Genomic DNA, 22,755 nt, shown 5'->3' with positions numbered 1-22,755 from the left:
CAGGATGAATCTAGTTTCTGTGGATGGTTGTGGTGTTTATTTGCTTTTTGTTTTTTTGTTTTTTCCAAATAGTCATCATAGAACATTGTTTTAAAACTGTGGTACAAAAGAAATCCAAAAGATAATAAGTGAATGCAATTCACATATGTGACCTCATATCTTATTGGCATCAGAATATTCAGCTACTAAGTGATTTGTTTATTAGATTTCTATCTGAAGAATCAAATTTCTGGCTCTGCATTGAATTTTATATATTTTAGTATATATGAACACATATCCACATATGTCATGTATATATATTTATGTATAATATATAGTTAATATTTATATACATTTGTTTATATGTAATTGTTAATATTTTAGTTTATATGTATACATATACATAGTACATATATAGTTTAGGATATGTGTCGATATATGAATAGTAAAACTTCATTTATTTTTGGGTGTTTTAACTTCTATTATTTTGGTCTATCAATTTTGTTTTTCATACTCTACTGAGCTTCTAGATAACTTTCTCAAAATTCTAGATTTCCCTATTAGGGATTCCATAGCAATGGGAGAGAATCAGAAATGGATCTTCTTTTGTTTTGACTTCCATCAATCTTCACAACCAAGAAGAAACACAAATGGTCCCAATATCCATGTTCTCTGGGCAACATGTTTCATTTTTAGATATTTACAACAGAACCCAGAAATAATCTCTTCATTTCTTCTCACGATTCTGCAAAACTGCCTCTCCGTTTTCCTTTGTGGATAAAGCAAAGTAAAGCCCAAGAAACGTCAGCAGAAATCCGGATGCAGGTTGGCTGCTATGCTGTCATGCTTCCCGATCTCGATCTCGGCTGGTTAACCAGCATTCAGTAGCTGGGAAAAGGGAACAGCCCTCTGCTCCTGCTCCTTTCTCTGCGGAGTAATATTTCAATCTTTGATGGTCAAGGTGGAGACCACACTTTAAAAGATAGGACAAAATGGCTTAGGTCATGAAAGTCTGGGCCAGACCATAAAGTTGAAGGTTTAGGTTCAAATTGGAAGATTGATAATAATTAATATACTTGCAGAACCAGCAAGCAAAGCAGAGAATGCGCATGAGCTCATTGGTGTACAATGAATATGGCCCCTCAGTGACAACCTTGTTCCCTGCTGAGAGGCACCAAAGTTCAGTGGCCTGAGCACCTTTCATGAAGTGAGGAACTAGACCCCAGGATTAGAAGCCGTTTGGGCTGGTGTGGAAAGAGGGTGCAATCATGAAGCAAACCTCAACCCTAATGATCTTAAAGCAATTGGATTTTTTTTTAAACCAGGTCACAGGTACAGCAGATAGTTTATTTTATGGTTACTTCTGACTGTGCCATCGGGTCTTGAAACTGGAAATTTCAATGCATCAAGCTTAGCTGAAATGCAAATGGACGTTCCAAGTTGCTTTTCGGAGAGTTGCTATGAACACGGAGAAAAGAGAGGGTATTAAAGAAAAATCAAAATGACATATAATATGCATTTTATTAGAGCTCACCAATGTATTTCAGTAAGTACTTTTAACTTACATCGTACGTAGAGAAAATTTTCATGTGTGATGGATATTTAAAAGATGAACATCCACGTTATCACTCTCAGGTCAAAAACAGAACACTTCCAGCACCTCTAGGGTCTCCCCCCACCCCCTATGTTGTATACAGCCCCAAGTCTGCTTTTCTCCTTTTCCTGATGGGTAACCATTATTATAAGTTTTTACATTTATTTTCTTGCTTTTTATTTTTATTTATTTTTTTCTTTTGTGTTTTCCTATCTATCTATCCATTCATCCATCTACCAACCTACCTACTTATACTATTCCTATTCTTCACTTTAACCTTTCTATGTAAATGAATTTGTGAGAAGGTATAAAATTAAAATTGGCAATAATATTAGTGGGCATGATAAAAATATTAGTGGACATGGTATTTTATTTATAAAATTAAAAGAGATGTCAATGGATTTTCTTCATTGATTGCAATCATGTTTGTGACATTTGGTTTTAGAGTGACTCTATTATATTAAGAATGGATCCTTTCTCTCCTGCCTCTTTCCTTTGCTCATTTCTGTCTTTCTCCTTTCTTATTTCCAAAGTGGTACAGAAGAATGTATTTTTATAGGAAAACCTCAAGCAATAACAAAAGTTAAAAAATTAAAGTTGAAACTTTTATTTTTTTTATTGTTGTTGTTTTGAGTCTTTAAATTTTGTTTTGTTTTGTTTTTTTAATTTTATTTTTTATTTTTTAAAATTTACATCCAAATTAGTTAGCATATAGTGCAACAATGATTTCAGGAGTAGATTCCTTAGTAGATTCAATGACTTGAAGCATAAAAGTCATTTAATATTTGCTTGGTGAAAGGTCCAGAGGTTTGAAATTAGTTACATATATTTTTTTGTATTTTCACAAATATACTTATTACACAATAAGAAGACATGTCTGCTTTTGAATTAGGATTGTGTAAGTCTATTAATATTTTGGAAATTCATGTCACTAACTTCCTCTTGCCAAAAGTTGTTGGCTTATAGGAAATGCATGACTAAAAAGATCTTTAAAGCCATTTTTTTCTCCATTCCATACCGCATGCCACGTTGTCAAAGGGTCAGGGAGCATTAATTCTCAGATTGACGTAAAAATACCGCCTCAATTTTACGTGCTGTATCATGAAAACTTTTCCTTGGGAGAAGTGGCAAAGTATCAAAGACATTGTTTCTTTCCTAGTTCCAGCTTATCAAAAAGATTGGGATTCATGAGAAGCAGTGATATCATTCCATAGCCAAAAGCAACACAAATTTACATAGAAGCAGACTAGATTTACCGTGGATAATCCTCGATTCATATAATCAAGAGCTACTGAAGTGTACTTACTTCCTATTTTTATCTGTATTTTTAGTAAAACCATTTTGGTAAGTTTTTAGTTCCTGTTTCCATCTCAGTTTAGCCACTGACTTCAACAGCACAGCACATTTTATTCAACAACCACCTAAATCTATCATGATCCCCTAATCTCCATATTGTCTTTTTTCTGGAAAGTTTTGAAATTAGTCATTAACATAATCCCTCTGCTTAGCTACAGAATATTCTGCAATACTCATTACCAAGGAGTGGCTTTGTGGGTTTTTTTTTTTTAGAAACGAAAACTAAATTCCTAACCCATGAGAAATCAAGTTTCAGTGATTTTAAATGAATTATGTGAAATAAAGAGGGCAAGGGTTTATATCTCCTCCAGAATCTTAGAGTCATTCTGATAGTTGGGATAATTTTCTGCGTGTTCTGTTTTTGAAGGGAGCAAACTTTTCTATTTATTTTTCCTCAGCAAGTATAAATTGCATACTTTCGGGTTGAATTGGGAAATTCTTTTCAGAAAATAGCTATTGTTTTACATAACCCAGATTGAATACAGTTATTAGTTTAACATAAATCCAGGATTTCCCAAGTTCTCATCCACAAAGTGAGCATAGACATTTTGGGGGTTGTATTTGAGACCCCAGCAACCTCAGAATGGATGGGGAACGACGACATCATGTTGTGGATATTGAGCAAACCTCAACAGAGCTGGTGAGTACCAATACCTTTTAATGGCTTTCATGGCTAATAATCTTGTTTGCAACATTTAACATTTAACCTTCCAAGAAAGTTCAGTTGCATTGTTTCTGATTTTGCTATTACAAGATGAATGGAATCTAGGACGTTATTACCAGAAATCATGAGTGTTGAGGCTGTTATTTAACATGCCAGATAGTGCTTTCACATCATTTAGGAATTGTGTATTAGACTTTGCCTAAATTTAGATATTTTGTCTAAATTTTGGCACTTATATATAAGGTACCAGTAGATAGAATTCTTAGTAAATTATTTGAAGTATTTATAGCAAATATTGATTATTTTTATTTTAGTTTATTATGAAAATTATTGTATATTTTAATCTAATGAAAATATTTATTCTCATTGGCCTACTTGCATTTAAAATAGTAATTTATGGAAAGTGTCTCATTGGGAAGCTTATGCTGCAAATGTGTTATTCTAGTAATATAAAAATAATATTTCTTAGAAAGTATATGGAGTCTCATTCATCGTTCAAACAAATCTGTTCATTTTACACAGGAGGAATTGAAACATTAAGAGTCCAGCTAGCTAGTGGCAGAATTAGAAATAGAACTCAGATTTCTCACATATAATCTCATTATAAGAAACTACTTTTCAGAAATCTTGACTACTATTATGTTCATAATAAGGAAAAATGAATTTTAAATCAACTTGAGGTTGTAGAACCAAGAGACAAATCAGAAAAAATAAATACAAAGGTAAGATTTGATGAGTTGTTTTGCAACTTGAAGGTTTTACTTGTGAAGGTTTTACAGTTTCAGCATTCAACAGCTAGACCATTGGAAACGTATTTTACAGGATGCCTCATACTTCAGGGAAGCTACCAAGTGTCATCGCTTTAATATCATATATACATCACTTTATTTCCTTCCCCTTTTAATTTACATTAAATATGAGTTATGGTATTTCCCCCACATGCTAAAATCTATGCAATTTATTCCATTAAGTCAAATGATTAGATAATCATGCTAAACCCATGCTAAACAGTAAAACTGACTTCTGAGACAGTGAAAAGGAATGTTTGGATTTTCCATTTTTTACCAATCTGACAATCTATAACTTCTTAGATTCCCCAGCATGATGGGTAGAAAAAAATTTTTTTACAATGACCGTATGAGTTTATTTGCTAATTTTAGAGAATTTGGGAAATATAGAGAATAAAAAAGAAAACAGAACAATATCACCCATGATTCCTCCCAGAAAAAACTCACTGCTAATATTTTGTTTCTTTTCCCCTCTCCCATCCAATCTACTTTTATTCTTTTGGTTACTTTATTTTGCCACATGAAATTAAAAAAAAAATTTTTTTTTTCAACGTTTATTTATTTTTGGGACAGAGAGAGACAGAGCATGAACGGGCGAGGGGCAGAGAGAGAGGGAGACACAGAATCGGAAACAGGCTCCAGGCTCTGAGCCATCAGCCCAGAGCCCGACGCGGGGCTCGAACTCACGGACCGCGAGATCGTGACCTGGCTGAAGTCGGACGCTTAACCGACTGCGCCACCCAGGCGCCCCTTGCCACATGAAATTTTTGTTAATTTTCTTGTTTTTCCTCAAAAAAATCCCATAAAGATATTAATTAAAATTCTGGAGAATTAATTAAAATTCAGCTTATACTGCTGAAGCTTTTTTTTATTATTATTTTTAATGTTTATTTTTAGAGCGAGACAGAGTGTGAGCAGGGAAGGGGCAGAGAGACAGGCAGACATAGAATCTGAAGCAGGCTCTAGGCTCTGAGCTGGGTTTGAACTCACAAACTGAGAGATCATGACCTGAGCCAAAGTTGGACGCTTAACCAACTGAATCGCCCAGGTACCTCTGAAGCTTTTTATAAGAGGACATTTACCCAAATTGTCTTTTTGCTTCCCAGTAAAATTTTGTGGTTTTCTTTATGTAAGTCATATGGCACTTGATATGCTTAGCCATTTTAAGTTGCTTTATTACACGAATAGTGGTTGCTAATACATGTACACACACGCACACGCACACACAAAACAAGTGCTGTTACATATATTTTTCATATTTTTATAATGAGCCAACATGATGAGTTCTTATTACTTTTGAGATGTTGTATTTGAGATTCTGTTTGTAGACAATCATATCATGTACAAATAATGTTAATTTTATCTTCACATTTCTGTTATTCATACATATCTATGAGAACTTCTAGAAAAACATTACCTGATATTGGTGGTAGGAGACATTTTTTCACTTCTCCTGACTTCAGAGGAATGTGCCTGATGCTTTACCATTAAATATGATGTTTGTTACTCATTATTTTGAGGAAAACATTCCTTGTTACATTTGGAAATTACTATTTTATTTTTAGATTTTTGAGATTTGCATTGTTTGTCTGCTTTCATCAGGATTGAATGTCGAAATTTGTTAAAATGATCCTTGGGCATCTATTGAATCGATCATTTTATTTTTCTTCATTGATTTGATGTGAAAAATGTATTTGTACAATTCATATCATCAAACCATTTATTAGAGTTTCAGATTCTCCTAGAACTTGGTTGGTTCTTCATTTAATACATATTGGACTCACATCATTTATATGTGCTTCATTTGTTTATGTTCCTGGATAAAATAAACTTTCTTCATCTTTAACAATAAGAGTTATTTGTTTGTTTGCTTGTTAATTTAAAAAATTCTTTCTCTGCAGTTGCCCAGAAATCCATACTGTTTGAATGAAGGAAGACAGTGTGGTTGTACATTGCCCAATGTGACCCTCCAGCCACAGTGGGTAAGATTTAGGGCCTGGGGGAAGGGGAATCTTCAGTAGTCTTGAGAACACTGGTGAAATGGGGCAGGCAGGCCCATTTCTGGGATCTCTGCAGACTCTTCTGGGATCTCCTGTCGCCTCACTGTCCCCATGTCCTTTGGCTACTCTGCACTTCTCCGTGCTGCCACTCCACAAGCTCCTGGCGACACCTGGGACTCATGGCCCCCAATAGTTTATTAGGGCTCCCTTCTATTCATTTAAGACCCTGCACCATACCAGAGTTAATAAGTTTTGTATTTTGATGTCTTTCCAAGCTCAATGAGAGTCCTCTTATGTATGTTTAAGAGATAAAAATGTAATTAAAAAATATTTTTGTAATTATAAAATTTCAACACGTAATATGAAAATAGGAGATCACAAACAATGAGCAAAAGAATACCTGCCATTGTCCATCAGTCAAAGGTAACTTTGAGTGATGTAAAATAACTTGAGTAGCTGATAATTACTTAACAGTGATTGAGACGGCATTTGAGATGATGTGATAAGGCATTTGAGATGATGCCCTATTGCTTTAGTACAGAGGAGTAACTTAGAAGGGACATTTTGTCCTCATGGACTTGAAAACAAGGGCTCTGTGTGTGTGTGTGTGTGTGTGTGTGTGTGTGTGTGTGTGAGAGAGAGAGAGAGAGAGAGAGAGAGAGAGAGAGAGAGAGAGAAGGAATGAAAGAAACCGCTAAGAGACAGCTGATAAACTACTTTAAATTATAGCATGTGGAGTAATTGAAATCAATTACCTAAGTCACTTCTATGTAATTTGCTGAAATATTTTTCATACTTCATTGCAGGTTACAGCAAAACCGTGGTCACTCTGGAAAACATTTCTGGTGTGTCTCTTGGCCTGTCTAATTGCCACAACCCTTGTTATTCTGGTCTTATATTTTGTCCACTTTGGCAAGCACACCAACAGTACCACTATCATCATTCATGCAGATGGAAAGTCGAATCATGTCACCTGCATCCCTGATTCTACCCCATCTCCTACCTCATCAACCCTGCCTGGATCTTCTACCCCTGCGGCCACCCAAAGCTCCTCTGCCAAGGTGTCTCCATCCTCCATGGAGACAACTGAAATAACAACACTGGACCATGAAGTTATCATTGAAGAGAACTTTTGAGCCCTTAGCTCTCCTCAAGCCAGAGCAACACCCTTACCCCAAAGGAGGCATGTCCAGGTGTTCTCTCTTCCTGCCAATGGGTTGCAAAGCATTTGGCTTCATGAGAGCTTGCTCCTCCCCCTCCACTCATTTGCTATATTCCCATATGGTAATGACTCAGTCTTGGGCCCTCCAGTGTTCAAATGATTGGAAAACATTTTTTTTTTTTTCAACTGAGGCTGATTGATTCATTCAGGCTGGGGCCCAGTGTTTTCTTTCCATCCCTCCCATACAACCAACTTTATTCTCCACAAATAGTGGTTTCAACTGCTGAAGAGGCTGCCAGGAGGATGCTGCTCTACTTAGATCTCTGCCTGTTGGTTCTGAAGCCAATATTTACTACCTAGCTATTGATTATTTTCTAATCTCATAACTTCCCTATTTTCAGCATTTATATTCCAGTAGGGAGAAGGAAATGTTCAACTAACGTGGTTAATGAGTCGGGGGACTGGGTGGCTCAGTTGGGTAAGTGTCCAACTCTTGGTTCAACTCACGTCATGAGCTCACGGTTCATGGGTTCGAGCCCCACATCAAGCTCTGTCTGACAGCACAGAGCCTGCTTAGGTTTCTCTCTCTCCCTCTCCCTGCCCTTTCCCTGCTCGCTCTCTTTCTCTCTCAAAACAAATAAATAGGGGTGCCTGGGTGGCGCAGTCGGTTAAGCGTCCGACTTCAGCCAGGTCACGATCTCGCGGTCTGTGAGTTCGAGCCCCGTGTCAGGCTCTGGGCTGATGGCTCAGAGCCTGGAGCCTGTTTCCGATTCTGAGTCTCCCTCTCTCTCTGCCCCTCCCCCGTTCATGCTCTGTCTCTCTCTGTCCCAAAAATAAACGTTGAAAAAAAAAACTTAAAAAAAAAAACAAATAAACTTAAAAAACTAAAGTGGTTAATGAGCAAGAGTTTTTAAATACCTATTGGTCAGTACAGAGGCATTTCTCTTGGGAAATTCAGAAAAGAAGTCAGTGAAGTTAGGAATAATCAAGGAAGATTTTGGAGAAGGACTAAAAGTTGAAAAAGGATGAAAATTTGGACTTACATAGAGATCATTAAATAGAAAATGAGAGGGTTAAGGGGGTTTAATAGATTTAAAATCAAAAGCACACTTAGGAACACTTCAAATGTAACAAGTGATGTATTTTATATTTCTGAAGTTTCACTGATATTGTCAATATTATTTTCCATATTTGATATTTTGCTTAGTCTCCAAACTACTATAAATTATTACTTACAAAATTTGTATTTTGTACTACAAGTTTGAGGGCACATTGCTTGTATTTTGCTATGAAACACAAGACTTATTCAATGTTATTTATATTCTGAGTGTTTAATACTCACTGAAAGCATACATGTTTCCTTCTGGGAAAGACTTTAGAGTTAAATTAACCTGCCCATTCCACCCCCAACCTCCAAACTCTACAAAAATGGAAGAGTGTTCCAGACAAGGGGGCTCCTACCCAAAGACTCAGCCCATAGCCTATACCCAAGCCACTAAAGCCTTGGTATCCAGCTTCCAACTTCTGCTTGTCTTTTGTGCACCATTAAAAGTTCTAAAAGCATTGTTTTGTTTCCCTAAAGCAAAAGACTTTGTGTTCTCTATCATTCTAGGTTGAGTTGCCGCAGGCAACAATAAGTCATGTAAATTAGCATGACTTTGAGGCCTTACTGAGTAATTAGACTCCACAAAAGAAAGATCAGAAATACAGTCATTCCTTACAAAATTGTTATATATGGACAACTAGTATTATTTTTCAGACACCAAGAAATGTAAAAATTTGAGTATTTATTTATTTATTTATTTAATGTTTATTAACTTTTGAGAGAGAGACAGAGAAGGAGACACAGCATCTGAAGCAGGCTCCAGAGCTGTCATTGCAGAGCCCGATACGGGGCTCAAACCCATGAACTACGAGATCGTGATCTGAGCTGAAGTCCAATGCTTAACCAACTGAGCCACCCAGGCGCCCCCAAATTTGAGTCTTTAAAGAATATATATTTTTTATACCACAAATATCATTTGATAATACAATTCAAGAATGATGAAAGTCAGGATGCCTGGGTGGCTCAGTCAGTTAAGCATCTAACTCTTGATTTTTGTCTCGGGTCATGATCTCATGGTGGTGAGACTGAGCAGGATGATGGCACAGAGCCTGCTTGGGATTCTCTCTCTCCCTCTCTCTCTCTCTCTGCCCCTCCCCTGCTCTCTATCTCTTCCTCTGTTTAACAGAAAAAAGAAAAAAAATGATGAAAGTTGTTATATAAATTTTAGAAAAAAAATCATAAAGCTCTAGATAAGATTAATAAACATAAGGGAGTAAGTGTGCATGCGTTTTCCCCCAGGCAATCTTAACCCAAGTCATTTCTATTGCATTTTTGATTTAAAAGCTTATGAAGAAGAAAGACTAAAAGCACTAGGTTTAAATGTACTTTCTGATATGACTTAAACTTTTTGATATAAAAGTTAAAAAAAGTATTTTTAAAAAGACCTAAAATAAATTTACTGCTAACTAAAAAAAAAAAAAAAAAATTTTTGTATTCTAGAAGACATGCTAAGTTGTAATAAGAGCTGTTGTTTACTTCCCTTACTTTTAGAGATAATACAGAATGCAGTATGGTAATATGGAAAGGATAGCTTCTTTACGTTTAAGGAGAATCTTAGCAATGGATTTCCCATGTTAAATATTGGGGTGGAGGATATTGCAATTAAAGTTATCTGAGATCATTAGATTTCTGGGCTTGTGACTAATGATGTGAATGAACTCTTTGGTTCTTGTTTTTTGCTTTAGACTTTCAGTTTTAAAAAGTTTAATAAAATATTAAAATAGTAAACAGAGTTGTGGGAAATATCTTCACAAATTAAAATACACATCTCGAACAAAAATTTTACAAAGTACTATGAAAATACTAAGTGTGCATAGTCAATAAATAAGTAATCACCCAGTTTTAGTGGTTTATTCAACAAATATTAAAACCATATAGAAGTCTAATATTTATTATTTCAAAAATTTATTCACCACACTTGGTCGATTGTGACATATTTTATTTTTAAAAAATTTTTAATGTTTAATTATGTTTTAGAAAGAGAGAGAGAGAGAGAGAGAGAGAGAGAGAGACAGTGTGTGTGAGCAGTGGAGTGACAGAGAGAGTGGGAGACACAGAATCTGAAGCAGGGTCCAGGCTCTGAGCTGTCAGCATGGAGCCCAATGTGGGGCTCGAACCCACAAACTGTGAGATCATTACCTGAGCCAATGTCGGACGCCCAACCGACTGAGCCACCCAGGTGCCCCTATCGTGACATATTTTAAGTTAGTCAGGAAGCTTCTCGATATAAAACTTCTGTGCATAGACTTTTGTGAGAGTATCATTTGTTCTTAAATGCAAAGTAACTTTATGTAGGATTAAATGTTAAGCTTTCAAATACGCTTCACTAAATTAGAGTGTAATTAACTGCTTTAGAAGCTTTACTGGAATATGTCCTAATGGGCATTTTCTTCCCCCCAAAGCCCATTTATCTATACTGAAAATCTGTTGTAATAGGTAGCCCTGCTCTATGATGACATCCACAGTATTTTAGGGAAGCCTTTCAACAGGTACACTATTTAAGCCAGTCACTCTGATATTGTGCAGTTTCAAAAGACTGAATTTTGGAACTATAGTTCCATCTGACTCCATCTTTGGCCCTCCATCTTGTTCTGGCCTGTTCAGTGACTTCCCCTATGTGTTCCATGCCCTGTGGAAATTAAGGTATAACCTGTCTGGAATGTGGGAAGGCTTGTTCGGAGTTTGATCGTTCCTAAAGTGGCACACAGAAGGCTCCACTTTAGATAACCAGCAGAGAGCCTCTGGTGCACACAGATGGTACCACTTTAGGTAACTACCCTGTGACCGCCCCACCATGCCCCTTGCTCTATAAAAACTCGGGATTAAGGGCTGGACTCGGTGGAGAATAGGGGTAGAAGATAGCTCTGCAGTTACAGTGAGTCATTTTCTGCCTGATTCCCCACTGTCGGTAAGTCACCTTGAATAAAATCCTGTAAATGGTATAGAGAGGTTTGCTTCAGTTTTCAGTCTCAGAGTGCCTTCTCTTTGGGCTACTGACCTTCCTCCACCTTCTAACAATGGGCAAGTCAGCTGGGAGACTGAAAACCAAAGCCTGGGTACAGGGGAAAGCCCATTGTTTGTGGGAGAAATCCCAGGTTGGCCAGCCACCCCCATGTGGCGCAACTTACCAGGTTTTTGGAGCATTTCAGACCAGTGCAAACAGGAATGCACCCTATCCCTGCCCCCTGCCAGCCAAAAGCCCAAGGCATTGTTAGATATCATATCTGAAACAGTAGGGGTGGGAGGAGAGGAAGGAAATGGAGATGGGAAAGTGAATAAGCTATTGCGGTAGTAGTTTGGCCATTGATCTGTGCATTATTAGATGCCAGGGAAAAGGAATTACTAGTAAGGAGAGAATTGGAACAAATCAGTGAAGTGTGTTTTTAGAAGTGGGGCTTTGGAAAAGGATATAGGAACCCCTGTTCCTCTAATATGGACATTATGTCCAAAAGAATCCAACAGCAGGAAGAATGCTTGGAAACTATGGCATTTAAGATGGCAAAGATGCACGGGCACAGATTGTTGCACGCTAAAGTGGGAACTGTATCCCAAGAGAAGTGGGATCCTAAATCATGCGATCCCTGAGATAATGACTCCTCTGATGAGTACCTATCATGGAGGAGCAAAATGATGTATGGGCACACCTTCTGATTCAAAGACCCAGGCCACTTGTGAGCCTGGGGATGATAAGAAGTTCCCACTAGTGAGAAAATAACTATGAGGGACTATTCTGCTGAATTAGTGGAGCTAACCAGCTGCTTTAAGCAAATGGGCTTGGAAGGTTGGCTGCTTGGGTGTTACGACGGTGGAATACTGGGGGAGATATGCTAAGTGGGTTTGAGATGTCAAAATGGCCTCAGTCACTGCTCAACCTGCTTTGTGACAAAGATGATGCAGGCATGGGTGAGAATCTAGGTGCTTAGCTAATTTGATTGGATAAATACCAACATTACCATAACCTGGCTTAAATAAAGAGGATATTGCCCCTGCTCTTCTATGCTGGACCTTTAAGGGAGAACTATAAGAAATTATAGGTGAACTAGGAATAAAACATGCCATTGCCCAGCATTTTAGAGGCCCAGACAAAGAATTATTTTCCTCTGGTAGGAAAGACCATATCTTACAGTTAGCCCTGGGGCCATGGTAGGAGACTTTAGTATCTGTTCTTGCCCCTATGGTTAATCGGCCCATTGCTATAGTAGCTGTTATGATGGCTGACTAAATGAAACCGAAATAATCTGTCCTGAGGGAAACGGGTTGAAAATGGGGAGAAACAAAGGATCCTGCCAACGATAAAATGGCAGAAAGTAGACCCACCAAGTTCCCTCATAAACAATTATGGCAAGATGTAATATCTGGAACCCAGAGGGAAAATATAGACAACCCAATCTAGTCTCGCCAAGCACGTGGAAGGTGCTAAGGCAAAGCAGTTCACTCCCTTGAAGAAAGGCTCAAAGCCAGGTGTGTCGCCAAGTGCCTCTCCATTAATGGAGGAATTTCAGAGGTGGATACCCCCTACCCCCCCCCCCCACCCTAGAGATACGGGGTTAGGCCAACATTGCCCTCTAGTGTGTGTCGGGGGGGGACCCATGTTGAAGTGGTCGTTTATTGGTCTTGTGCTGGTGGGCAGCCTGTACTTGCTCTGATAGATGCTAGAGCTAGATGCACACTTATCTGTGGAAACCTCTCAAACTTTGGGGAGAGACAGTGAAGCCATTAATGCTAATGGGGGACAGATTATCAAGGTCAGACAAATTAGTCTTTATCTACAAATGGGCAGGCTTCCTTCCTGCTGTTTTTTAGTGTGTATTTCCCCATTCCTGAGTAGAATTTGGGTGTAGATGTTTTCTAGGATCTGGATCTAATTACAAGAACAGGTGAACTTTGTTCTCTGTATTTAAAGGTCTCTTATGGTTGACAGCAGGTGGGGGGGGGGACGGTGGGGGAGAGGGGAAAATAGGTGATGGGCATGAGGAGGGCAGTTGCTGGGATAAGCACTGGATGTTGTATGTGAGCGATGAATCACGGGAATCTACCCTCAAAACCAAGAGCACACTGTATATTAGCTAACTTGACAATAAATTATATTTAAAAACAGGTGAACTAGGTTACATACTCGAATAATGAAACCTGTTCTCAGGACTCCTGCAAAATGGGAGTCTATACAGTTGCTATCCCCTGGAAAGTAATAAACAAAAACAATGTAAACTACCTGAGGGCCATAATGAGATAACCACCACCATTAGAGAATTAGAAAAGGTTAGGGTAGATCTGCTCAAAGCTCATTCAATAGTCAGGCTGGGCCTATAAAGAACTCTAATGGGACCTGGCAAATGACAATAGGTTCTAGCGAACTCAATAAAGTTACTCCACCCATCCAACCTACAGGTGCCTGATAGTCTTATTGTTAGGTCTTAATGGATACCATGAATTTTTCTATCATTATGTACTGGACCTAGCTAATGCCCTTTACAGCATTCCATTAGAACTCAAATCCCAAAACCAATCTGCTTTCATGTGGAACAGGAAACCATGAACCTTCCAGATGTTCCATAGTCCCACCATTTGTCATAGGATGGTACCCAGAGATTTGGAAAAATGGATGTTGTTAGAGGAGATGGTGCTTTATTCTATAGATGCTGTATTAACTTGTGGTGATTTACCTTCCTTGTCTTCAGCAACTGCGGCATTACAAGTGTACTTAGGAGACTGGAAGGTAAATACTGATAGAATCAAGGGCTAGGTCAATCAGTAATGTGCCCATGAGTCATGTGGTTAGGTAAGACCAAAGCAATGCCAGAGGCAGTCACTGATAAAATATAAGCCTTCCCAATCCCTGTAATGGCAAAAGAATTAAAAGCTTTGGTTGGTTTATTGGGATCCTGGAGATCTTTTAGTCCTCGTCTAGCACAGATATTAACACCTTTATATGCCTTGGTTAAGAAAGGAAGCCAATGAGATTGGGGTACTAACCAACAAGAGGTATTCTCAAAGGCAGAAATGATAGTAAAACAAATACAGGCCCTGGGGGTATTATACCAAGTATCTTTTCTGACCACTGTGATATGAAACTAGAAACCAATAACTGGAAGAAGGTTGGAAAACTTATAAGCATGGGGAAACTTAGCACACTACTGAACAAACAATGGGTCGAAGAAAAAAAATCAAAAGGGAAATAAAAATCTTAAAATAGAAACACAACACCTGAAAACATGGGATTCTGCAGAAGTTCTAAGAGGGAAGTTAATAGAATAAACTCCCAGAAAGCGACAGATATCAAACAACCTAACTTTATACCTCAAGGAAACCCAGAAAGAATAAGCCCAAAGATAGCAGAAGGAAGTAAACAACAAGGATCTGAGCAGATATGTCACTGCCCCCGCCCCATGAAAATGAATCAACTACTTTAATTTTAGAGCATGAGCATGAGAGATACTCAAAATCTCTAATTTTAGAGCAACTACTTTAATTTTAGGACAAGTAGGGGAGAGGGGCAGAGGAACAGGGAATCCCAAGCAGACGCCATGCTGAGTGTGTAGCCAGATGCAGGGCTTGATCTCATGACCCTGGGGTCATGACCTGAGCTGAAATCAAGAATCAATGCTCAACTGACTGAGCCACCTGCGCACCCCTGAATCAATTACTGATACATACCACATGAGGAATCTCAAAGTAATTATGCTGAGGGTAAGCAAACAGAAGAAAACTATATGATTATTAGTAGAAACTTTCAGAAAACTTAAAGTAATCGTGAAGAAACAGACCATTGGTTGCCTAAGGACAAGAATTGGAGTGGGGAGACCTGGGGTCAATTACAAAGGGGCATAAGGAAAATCTTGATGGTGATGGCTATGTTCATTATCTTGATTGTTGTGAGGTTTCCATGGGTTAAAAACTATCAAATTGTATGATGTAAGCATGTGCAATTTGTTGTAGGTCAGTTATACCTCAGTAGATCTACTTTAAAAAAGAGACCAGGGGTGCCTGGGTGGCTCAGTTGATTAAGTGTCCAACTTCAGCTCAGGTCATGATCTCACGATTTGTGAGTCTGAGTGCAGGTTGGGCTGTGTGCTGACAGCTCAGGGCCTGGAGCCTGCTTCAGATTCTGTGTGTGTGTGTGTGTGTGTGTGTGTGTGTGTGTGTGTGTGCGCGTGTGTGTGTGTCTTCCCCTCTCCTGCTTGTGCTCTTTCTCTCTCTCTCTCTCAAAAATAAACATTAAAAAGAAAAACAGTAAAACAAAGATGAATAAAACTAAGAGCTGGTTATTTGAAAAAATAAAAAAATAAAATTGAAAAACATTTAGCTACACAAACCAAGAGTCAACATTAGAAATGGAAGAGGAGACACGACAACTCCTACCACAACTCTAGAAAGATCAGAAGAGTTTACTGTGAACAATTCTATGGCAACAAATTAGATGACATAGAAGAAATGGACAACTCCCTAGAGATCTATGACCTGCCAAGGCTGAGTCATGAAGAAACCAAAACTCCAAACAGATCAACAGGAGTAAGGTGAATAAATCAGTAATCAAAAACTTTCTAGCTTCTAGAAAAGCCCAGGACCAGATGGTTTCACTGGTGAATTCTACCAAACATTTAAAGAATTCATTCCAAGCCGCCTTAAAGTGTTTCAAAAAGTTGAGGAGGGAATACGCCCAACTCCTTTTACAAGGCTAGCATTACTCTGATACCAAAACCAGATAAGGACACTGCAAGAAAACAAAAGTATAGGCGAATATCCCTAATGAATGTAGGTACAAAAACTGACAAAATATTAGCAAACTAAATTCAATTGCATATTAAAAGGATAATGATCAAACTAAGTCTTCTGCACAGCAAAGGAAACCATCAGCAAAATGCAATCTACAGAAGGGGAGAAAATATTTGCAAATCATATAATCTGATGAGGGGTTAATATCTAAAATCTATAAGGAACTCACAACTTGATAAGAAAAAAAATGTACAATTTAAAAAGTGGGCAGAGGATGGGACACCTGGGTGGCTCAGTCTGTTAAGTGTTCAGCTCTTGATTTCAGCAGTTTGGGAGTTGGAGTCCTGCATGAGGCTCCATGCTAACAGTGCAGAGCCTGCTTGGGATTCTCTCTTTCCTTCTCTCTCTGCCCCTCCCCTGCTCACTTTGTCCTTTTCTCTCAAAATAAAAAAAAAAAAATGGGCAGAGGAATAAACATTTTTCCAAAGAAGACCTACAAATGGCCAAAAGGTCCATGAAAAGATACTCAAAATCTCTAATCAGGAATATGCAAATGAAAACCACAAGACCTCACCTCACACTGTTAGAATGGCTATCATCAAAAAGACAGAAGAACAAGTGTTGGCAAACTTGTGGACAAAGGGGAACCCTGTGCACTGGTAGGAATGCAAACTGGTGCAGCCACTACGGCAGACGGTATGAAGGTTCCTCAAGAAATTGATAAAAGAACTATTGTATGATCTGGCGATTGTGCTTCTGGTTATGTTTTGAAAGGAAATGAAAACACAATCTGAAAGAGATCTGTGGTCCCATGTTCAGTGCAGCCTTCTCCATAACAGTCAAGATATGGAAGCAATGTAAGTGTCAACAGATGAATGGATAAAGATGTGGAAAAAAATTCAGCCACCAGAAATGGAAATTCTTCCATTTGTGAGGACACGGATGGAAGTTGAGGCATTATGCTAAGTGAGATAAGCCTGAGAGTGAGAAATACAGTATGATATCATTTATATATGGGAAGCTAAAAAAGCTAGAATCATAGAAATCTTAGAAATACAGAAAGTTTCTTTCTTCAACGTTTTTATTTATTTTTGGGACAGAGAGAGACAGAGCATGAACGGGGGAGGGGCAGAGAGAGAGGGAGACACAGAATCGGAAGCAGGCTCCAGGCTCTGAGCCATCAGCCCAGAGCCCGACGCGGGGCTCGAACTCCCGGACCGCGAGATCGTGACCTGGCTGAAGTCGGACGCTTAACCGACTGCGCCACCCAGGCGCCCCCAGAAAGTTTCTTTCTTACAGACATTAAAAGCTGAAGGCAGCTGTAACACTTGGCAAAAGTAATTTTATGGTCATCAGAGACCTTGACTCCCTTATCTCATTGCTCCTTATCCTCAGCATCTGGTTTCTATTTCATGGTCCAAAATGGCTGCTTAAACTCTGGTCATTGCACCTATATTCCAGCCAGCAGAAAGGGAGAGGCATCAAAGTACTGATCCTTCCCTCCAAGAATATTTTTCAGAAGTCGCAGCAATTATATTACAACCCACTGCCAATTTTAGTCCTACGCCATGCCTACCTGTAAGGTAGGCTGGGGGAATGCATAGTATTTTGGATGTTTGTGTGACCAGCTAAAACTGATGGTTTTATTTATCAGGAAAACAAAGGATGGATATCATGGGACAGCTCAGAGTCTCTCCCATAACAACTAACTCCAAAATTCTTTAGAGGAAAAAGTAAGCACTTCATCCCAAATTCCTAATCATTTTATGAGCTCCCGGTACTCTTTAAAACTCTTTTACAAACACTTGGGGTGCCTGGGTGGCTCAGGCAGTTGAGCGCCCGACTTTGGCTCAGGTCATGATCTCATGGTTCGGGAGTTCGAGCCCCCCCCCCCCCCCATCAGGCTCTGTGCTGAAAGCTCAGAGCCTGGACCCTACTTTAGATTCTGTGCCTCCCTCTCTCTCTGCCCTCTCCTGCGCTCGTTCGCTCGCTCTCAACAATAAACATTAAAAAAAATTTTGTAAACTCTTTTATAAACGTTCTGACAGTAGCAAAAGTCTAACAGTGTCTAATAATCGTGAGTCAGAGGTGCTCAATTTCAGTGTCAAGGGTGCTGGCAGCAGGTGCCACCCACCTGAGGATTCAGGTTTTCAGGAATTTCGCCTGTCACTAGTGAGGACCAGGGGCCCCTCCCGGAAGGCATGGGATCACGCCTTTGCTTGCGTGTATCTCCACAGAACCCAGCCCTGTGCTCGGCATGGAGAAAATACAAAGCAAGTATTAAGGCACTGACCACATCCCAGAAGCAGAAAGAGATTTGTGGAGATTATCCAATCCAAACTGCACTTCTGAAATGAAGGATCTGAAGCTGGAATAAACCTTGGCAAGTGCTGGCTACGTGTAGGCTTGGCGTAAAGGACTTGAACCCTGTTATCTTGCGTGCATTAGTGATAAAGTTGAGTTTACGTAAATTCAGATCTTGGGCTCTGCACTAATATAAAACTTTTTCACTTAACATTTTCTGACTTAATTCTGACACTTTTCCTGCATGTGTAACTTAATTCACATTTGATTAATGTCTACCTCGTTTTAATGGATTTTATTTTCAGTTGGAAGAAAGAAAATTGTTTTTTATATTGCCTCCAACTCTTCAATTTTACTTTTCATTTTTCCTGAGAAAAAGATTTTCTTTTTTAGGTCTCAAAGGGTTTTATATTTGTCTCTCAATATTGTACATAGAGTAAAGCGTACATGCTCTAAAACCAGGTAGCTGGGACTTGAAACCTAGCTCTCTCACTGTCTATGTGACCTTTGGAAAATTACCTGATCTTTCTGTGCCCTACTTTTCACATTTGGGAAGTGGAGATTAGAAGACCCACTTACTTCATAGATCTATTGTGAAGAGTGCATAGAGTCATATATATAGCCAGCTAGCTTCGTACCTAGCCAATGTTCAATACATGTTATTTGAGGATGATGGTGGATTCTTAAGGATGTTATTCCCTTGCTACCTAGCATATTTTTGGCCAATTCTCCTCCTTTAGTAATTTATAAATATTTAGAAAATTATAATTAATATTGACATTCAACTAAGAAAAATATCACAACATAGTTGAAGCTTCATGAAGACCATATTTTCATACGGTTCCCTCAAAACTGAACAGAGGTTAGGGGTTGGTGGAATAAAAATTAAAATGCATGTATAAAGGGTCACCTGGGTGACTCAGTCAGTTAAGCATTAGACTCTATTTCTGTTAGGGTCATGATCTCTTGGTTGAATTTGAGCCCCCCACCCCGTCTGGACTCCACAGGCGCAGTTGGAATTTTCTCTTCTTGTCTCTGCCTCCCGCCCTCCATCCTGCCACTTGTGTGAACTCTGTCTCTGAATAAATAAGCTTAAAAAAATATACTAAAAAAAGGGCATGCACAAAGACTCTGCAATGATTGGAGGTGAGGGTTGAATGGGAGATGAAAGGATTCACCTTCCCTCTTGCACTGTTAGCTGGCTAAGTCACACACATGAAGAGAATTATACCACACAACTCTTCTCAAAGTGAAAAGTAGTTTTAAACTAAATTTAGCTATTATTGGCACCAGTGAGGACCACCTTAGTACAGAATGTTAAGGTTTAAATATTTAAAAACCGTTTCAGTGAATAAAATACAATTTTGTGTATTTTAGTTTATACAGTGCTTCAGGTTTTCACAGTCCCTTTCCCCAAGGATACCTTAATCACATGTCTGCATTGAAACCAATTGCTGTTGACAAATGGGCTAGATTATTCTGGTTCTGGGGCTGATTCAGGGCAGGAAGGTAAATTCAAATACTTCTGCAAATCTCTCTTTCCTCTGGGAAAGTGTTCTTGTCACACCAGAATTTCTTTCAAGAAAATGGCAGCATCTCCCAGAAAACATGGCCCATCACCATTTTCTGCCTAGAATAGCATTAACGGGTGGTGGGACCCACACAATGAGATGGGATGGAGATCTTGCTTCTGCCACTGACCATTTATATACCCCCTGAGAGAATCTTTTCAAGTTATTGGAAATCGGCTTCTTCATGTATAAAATGGGGATATTCAAACTTGTTGCTAAAGTTGTTTTTGAGATAATCCGATGTCATTAGCCTGAAAGTACTTTGCAGCTATAACAGATCGTAACAATAAAGATTGGTATTATTATTTCTCCTTCTAGAGATGAACTACTTGATTTTCAACGTTAGGTGCAGGATGTTTTTATTCTGAAATAAGGAGGCTGTGATCTAGAGTAGTTAGGGGATTTTTGAGCAGAGACATTTGGGTTTTAATCCCAGTTCTAAGTGTAAATTGTGACCTCAGGAATGCCTTTAACCTCTCCAAATCTTGGATTCCTCATCTATAAATTGGAGATAACAGTTGTGTATAATCTATAGAATTTATAAGATTTAAATAGATTAATATTCTTCAGCATATTGCAGATTTGGTTCCAGACCACCACAGTAAAGTGGATACTGTAATTAAGTGAGTCAAATTAATTTCCTTATTTCCCAGTGCAAATAAAAGTTATGGAATCTAGACACACTCTATGGTGTCAATTTTAAGCATTCAAAATTTACTTAACGTAGGTATTATGACCATCATTTGTCAGTGATATCAACAAAAGTAAAATCTAAATACACTGATAAAATATCTTCTTTGTAATTCTTCATAGTTAGAAAGGTGGTAGGAAGTCTTTGTAGACTCATGAAAGAAAGCTTCTTTGAGAAGACACTATGGAAGGATAGATTGTTTTTATGAATTTTATGGTGGTATCCTTTAAAAATTTTTTTTAATGTTTTTATTTTTGAAGGAGAGAGAGCGAGCGAGACAGAGCATGAGGGGGGGAGGAGCAGAGAGAGAGGGAGACACAGAATTAGAAGCAGGCTCCAGGCTCTAAGCTGTCAGCACAGAGCCCGACGTGGGGCTTGCACCCACAAACTGTGAGATGACCTGAGCCGAAGCTGGACGCTCAACTGACTGAGTCACCCAGGTGCCCCAAATTTTGTGGTCATATCCTTTTAAACGGAAAATGGGAACCATTTCTTGAGTGTTGCTATGAGCAAAACACTGAGATTAAGTTTGAAATTAATGTCCCTAAATAAACAGTCTTTAGCTTGGCTCAGAAGTTTTAAGAAGAGTGCCAGAACCATCTGTGTTCTCTGAGCAACTTCTCCCTTTGAAGGAAACGTGATTATCCAAAGAAGGATCCTCCAAAGTAAGGTTGGGAAAATGTAACACATCATGTGTACTAAGTTGACAGTCAAAAGCTTTGAAGATTGTATGAAAGTTGAATGCCCTCCTTAGGGGTACCTGCTTCCAGCCTGTGTGAGCATATCTCACACTCCTCCAGTCACTTAAGAGCTAGTGATTCATCCAAAATCCAGGTGTCTCTCCCAAAGAGTCGTTAGCGAAATAATAGTATTTGTTTGTGAAAAGCACTGGAAGAAAAAGAATAATTCTGAGCAGCACAATAACCACACTGCAGAACTGTGAATAGAGCAGGAGTCTTCCTAAACGTAGAAACCAATGCTAACTAATGCGGCCAGCAGAAATTTCAGGTTTGGTAATGAAGAGTGGTTGCTGAATATTCATAAAGCGTGTCACTAAAGGACCTGGCCAAGTTAAAATAAATTCGTCTAGATTTTCTGAGAAATAAACAATAAATCTTTAACAATGAAACCAAAAGCTAGAGAATTTGAAGTAAAGTACTTACTGGCCCTTCCTTAACTTCTCTTCCACCCTGTTCTTAGCTCTAGTTGGGAGAAAGTTGCTACTTCACTTTTCCTTTTTTCGTTTTCTCCCCAGCTATATATTATCCATGATCATTGGCTTCTTCTTCTTCTTCTTTTTTTAGTCTAATTTTTGACAGAGCATGAGCAGGGAAGAGGCAGAGAGAGAGAGAGAGAGAGAGAGAGAGAGAGAGAGAGAGAACGAACACCCCAAGCAGGCTCCAAGCTGTCAGCACAGAGCCTGATGCAGGGCTCAATCTCATGAACCACTGTGAGATCATGACCTGAGCAGAAATCAAGGGTCCGATTCTCAACGGACTTAGTCACTGAGGCACCCCAATCATTGGCTTCTTTTTAAAGACTAATTTGTTTTTTAAAAACCGTTACCCTAATAAAACTTTACATAGCCTTTGGCAAAAAACATCTATATCTGAGTCTGAATAATCTCAATTTGTATTCCCTGATTTTAGTCTGAGAATGAGGTCATGTTAATTTTCTTTCCCCACTCTGAATAGAACTGACAAAAAAATTAATTGGCTGCTTTACTATATCTTCCAACACTAAAATCACTTTACTATAATTAAGGGATTGGTGCCAGAAAACACTAAAGCTTAGGACAGTTTGAATCAATCAGTGAAGACCATGCCAT

General features: G+C 38.7%; 1 protein-coding gene across 1 annotated transcript; it reads left to right on the top strand.

Moving 5' to 3' along the window:
• Positions 1-3,171: 3,171 nt before the first annotated feature.
• Positions 3,172-8,079, top strand: DYNAP (dynactin-associated protein). The gene is made up of 3 exons (XM_040478776.1): positions 3,172-3,569; positions 6,283-6,363; positions 7,188-8,079. The coding sequence occupies exons 1-3, from the start codon at positions 3,513-3,515 to the stop codon at positions 7,515-7,517; spliced, it is 468 nt and encodes a 155-aa protein (XP_040334710.1). The 5' UTR covers positions 3,172-3,512; the 3' UTR covers positions 7,518-8,079.
• The last annotated feature ends 14,676 nt before the right edge of the window (positions 8,080-22,755 follow it).

Source organism: Herpailurus yagouaroundi, unplaced genomic scaffold, assembly GCF_014898765.1.
Source record: "Herpailurus yagouaroundi ecotype Mexico unplaced genomic scaffold, PumYag 142, whole genome shotgun sequence".
NCBI lineage: Eukaryota > Metazoa > Chordata > Mammalia > Carnivora > Felidae > Herpailurus > Herpailurus yagouaroundi.
The sequence above is the reverse complement of the archived record's forward strand: the minus strand, read 5'-3'. Positions and strand labels throughout refer to the sequence as shown.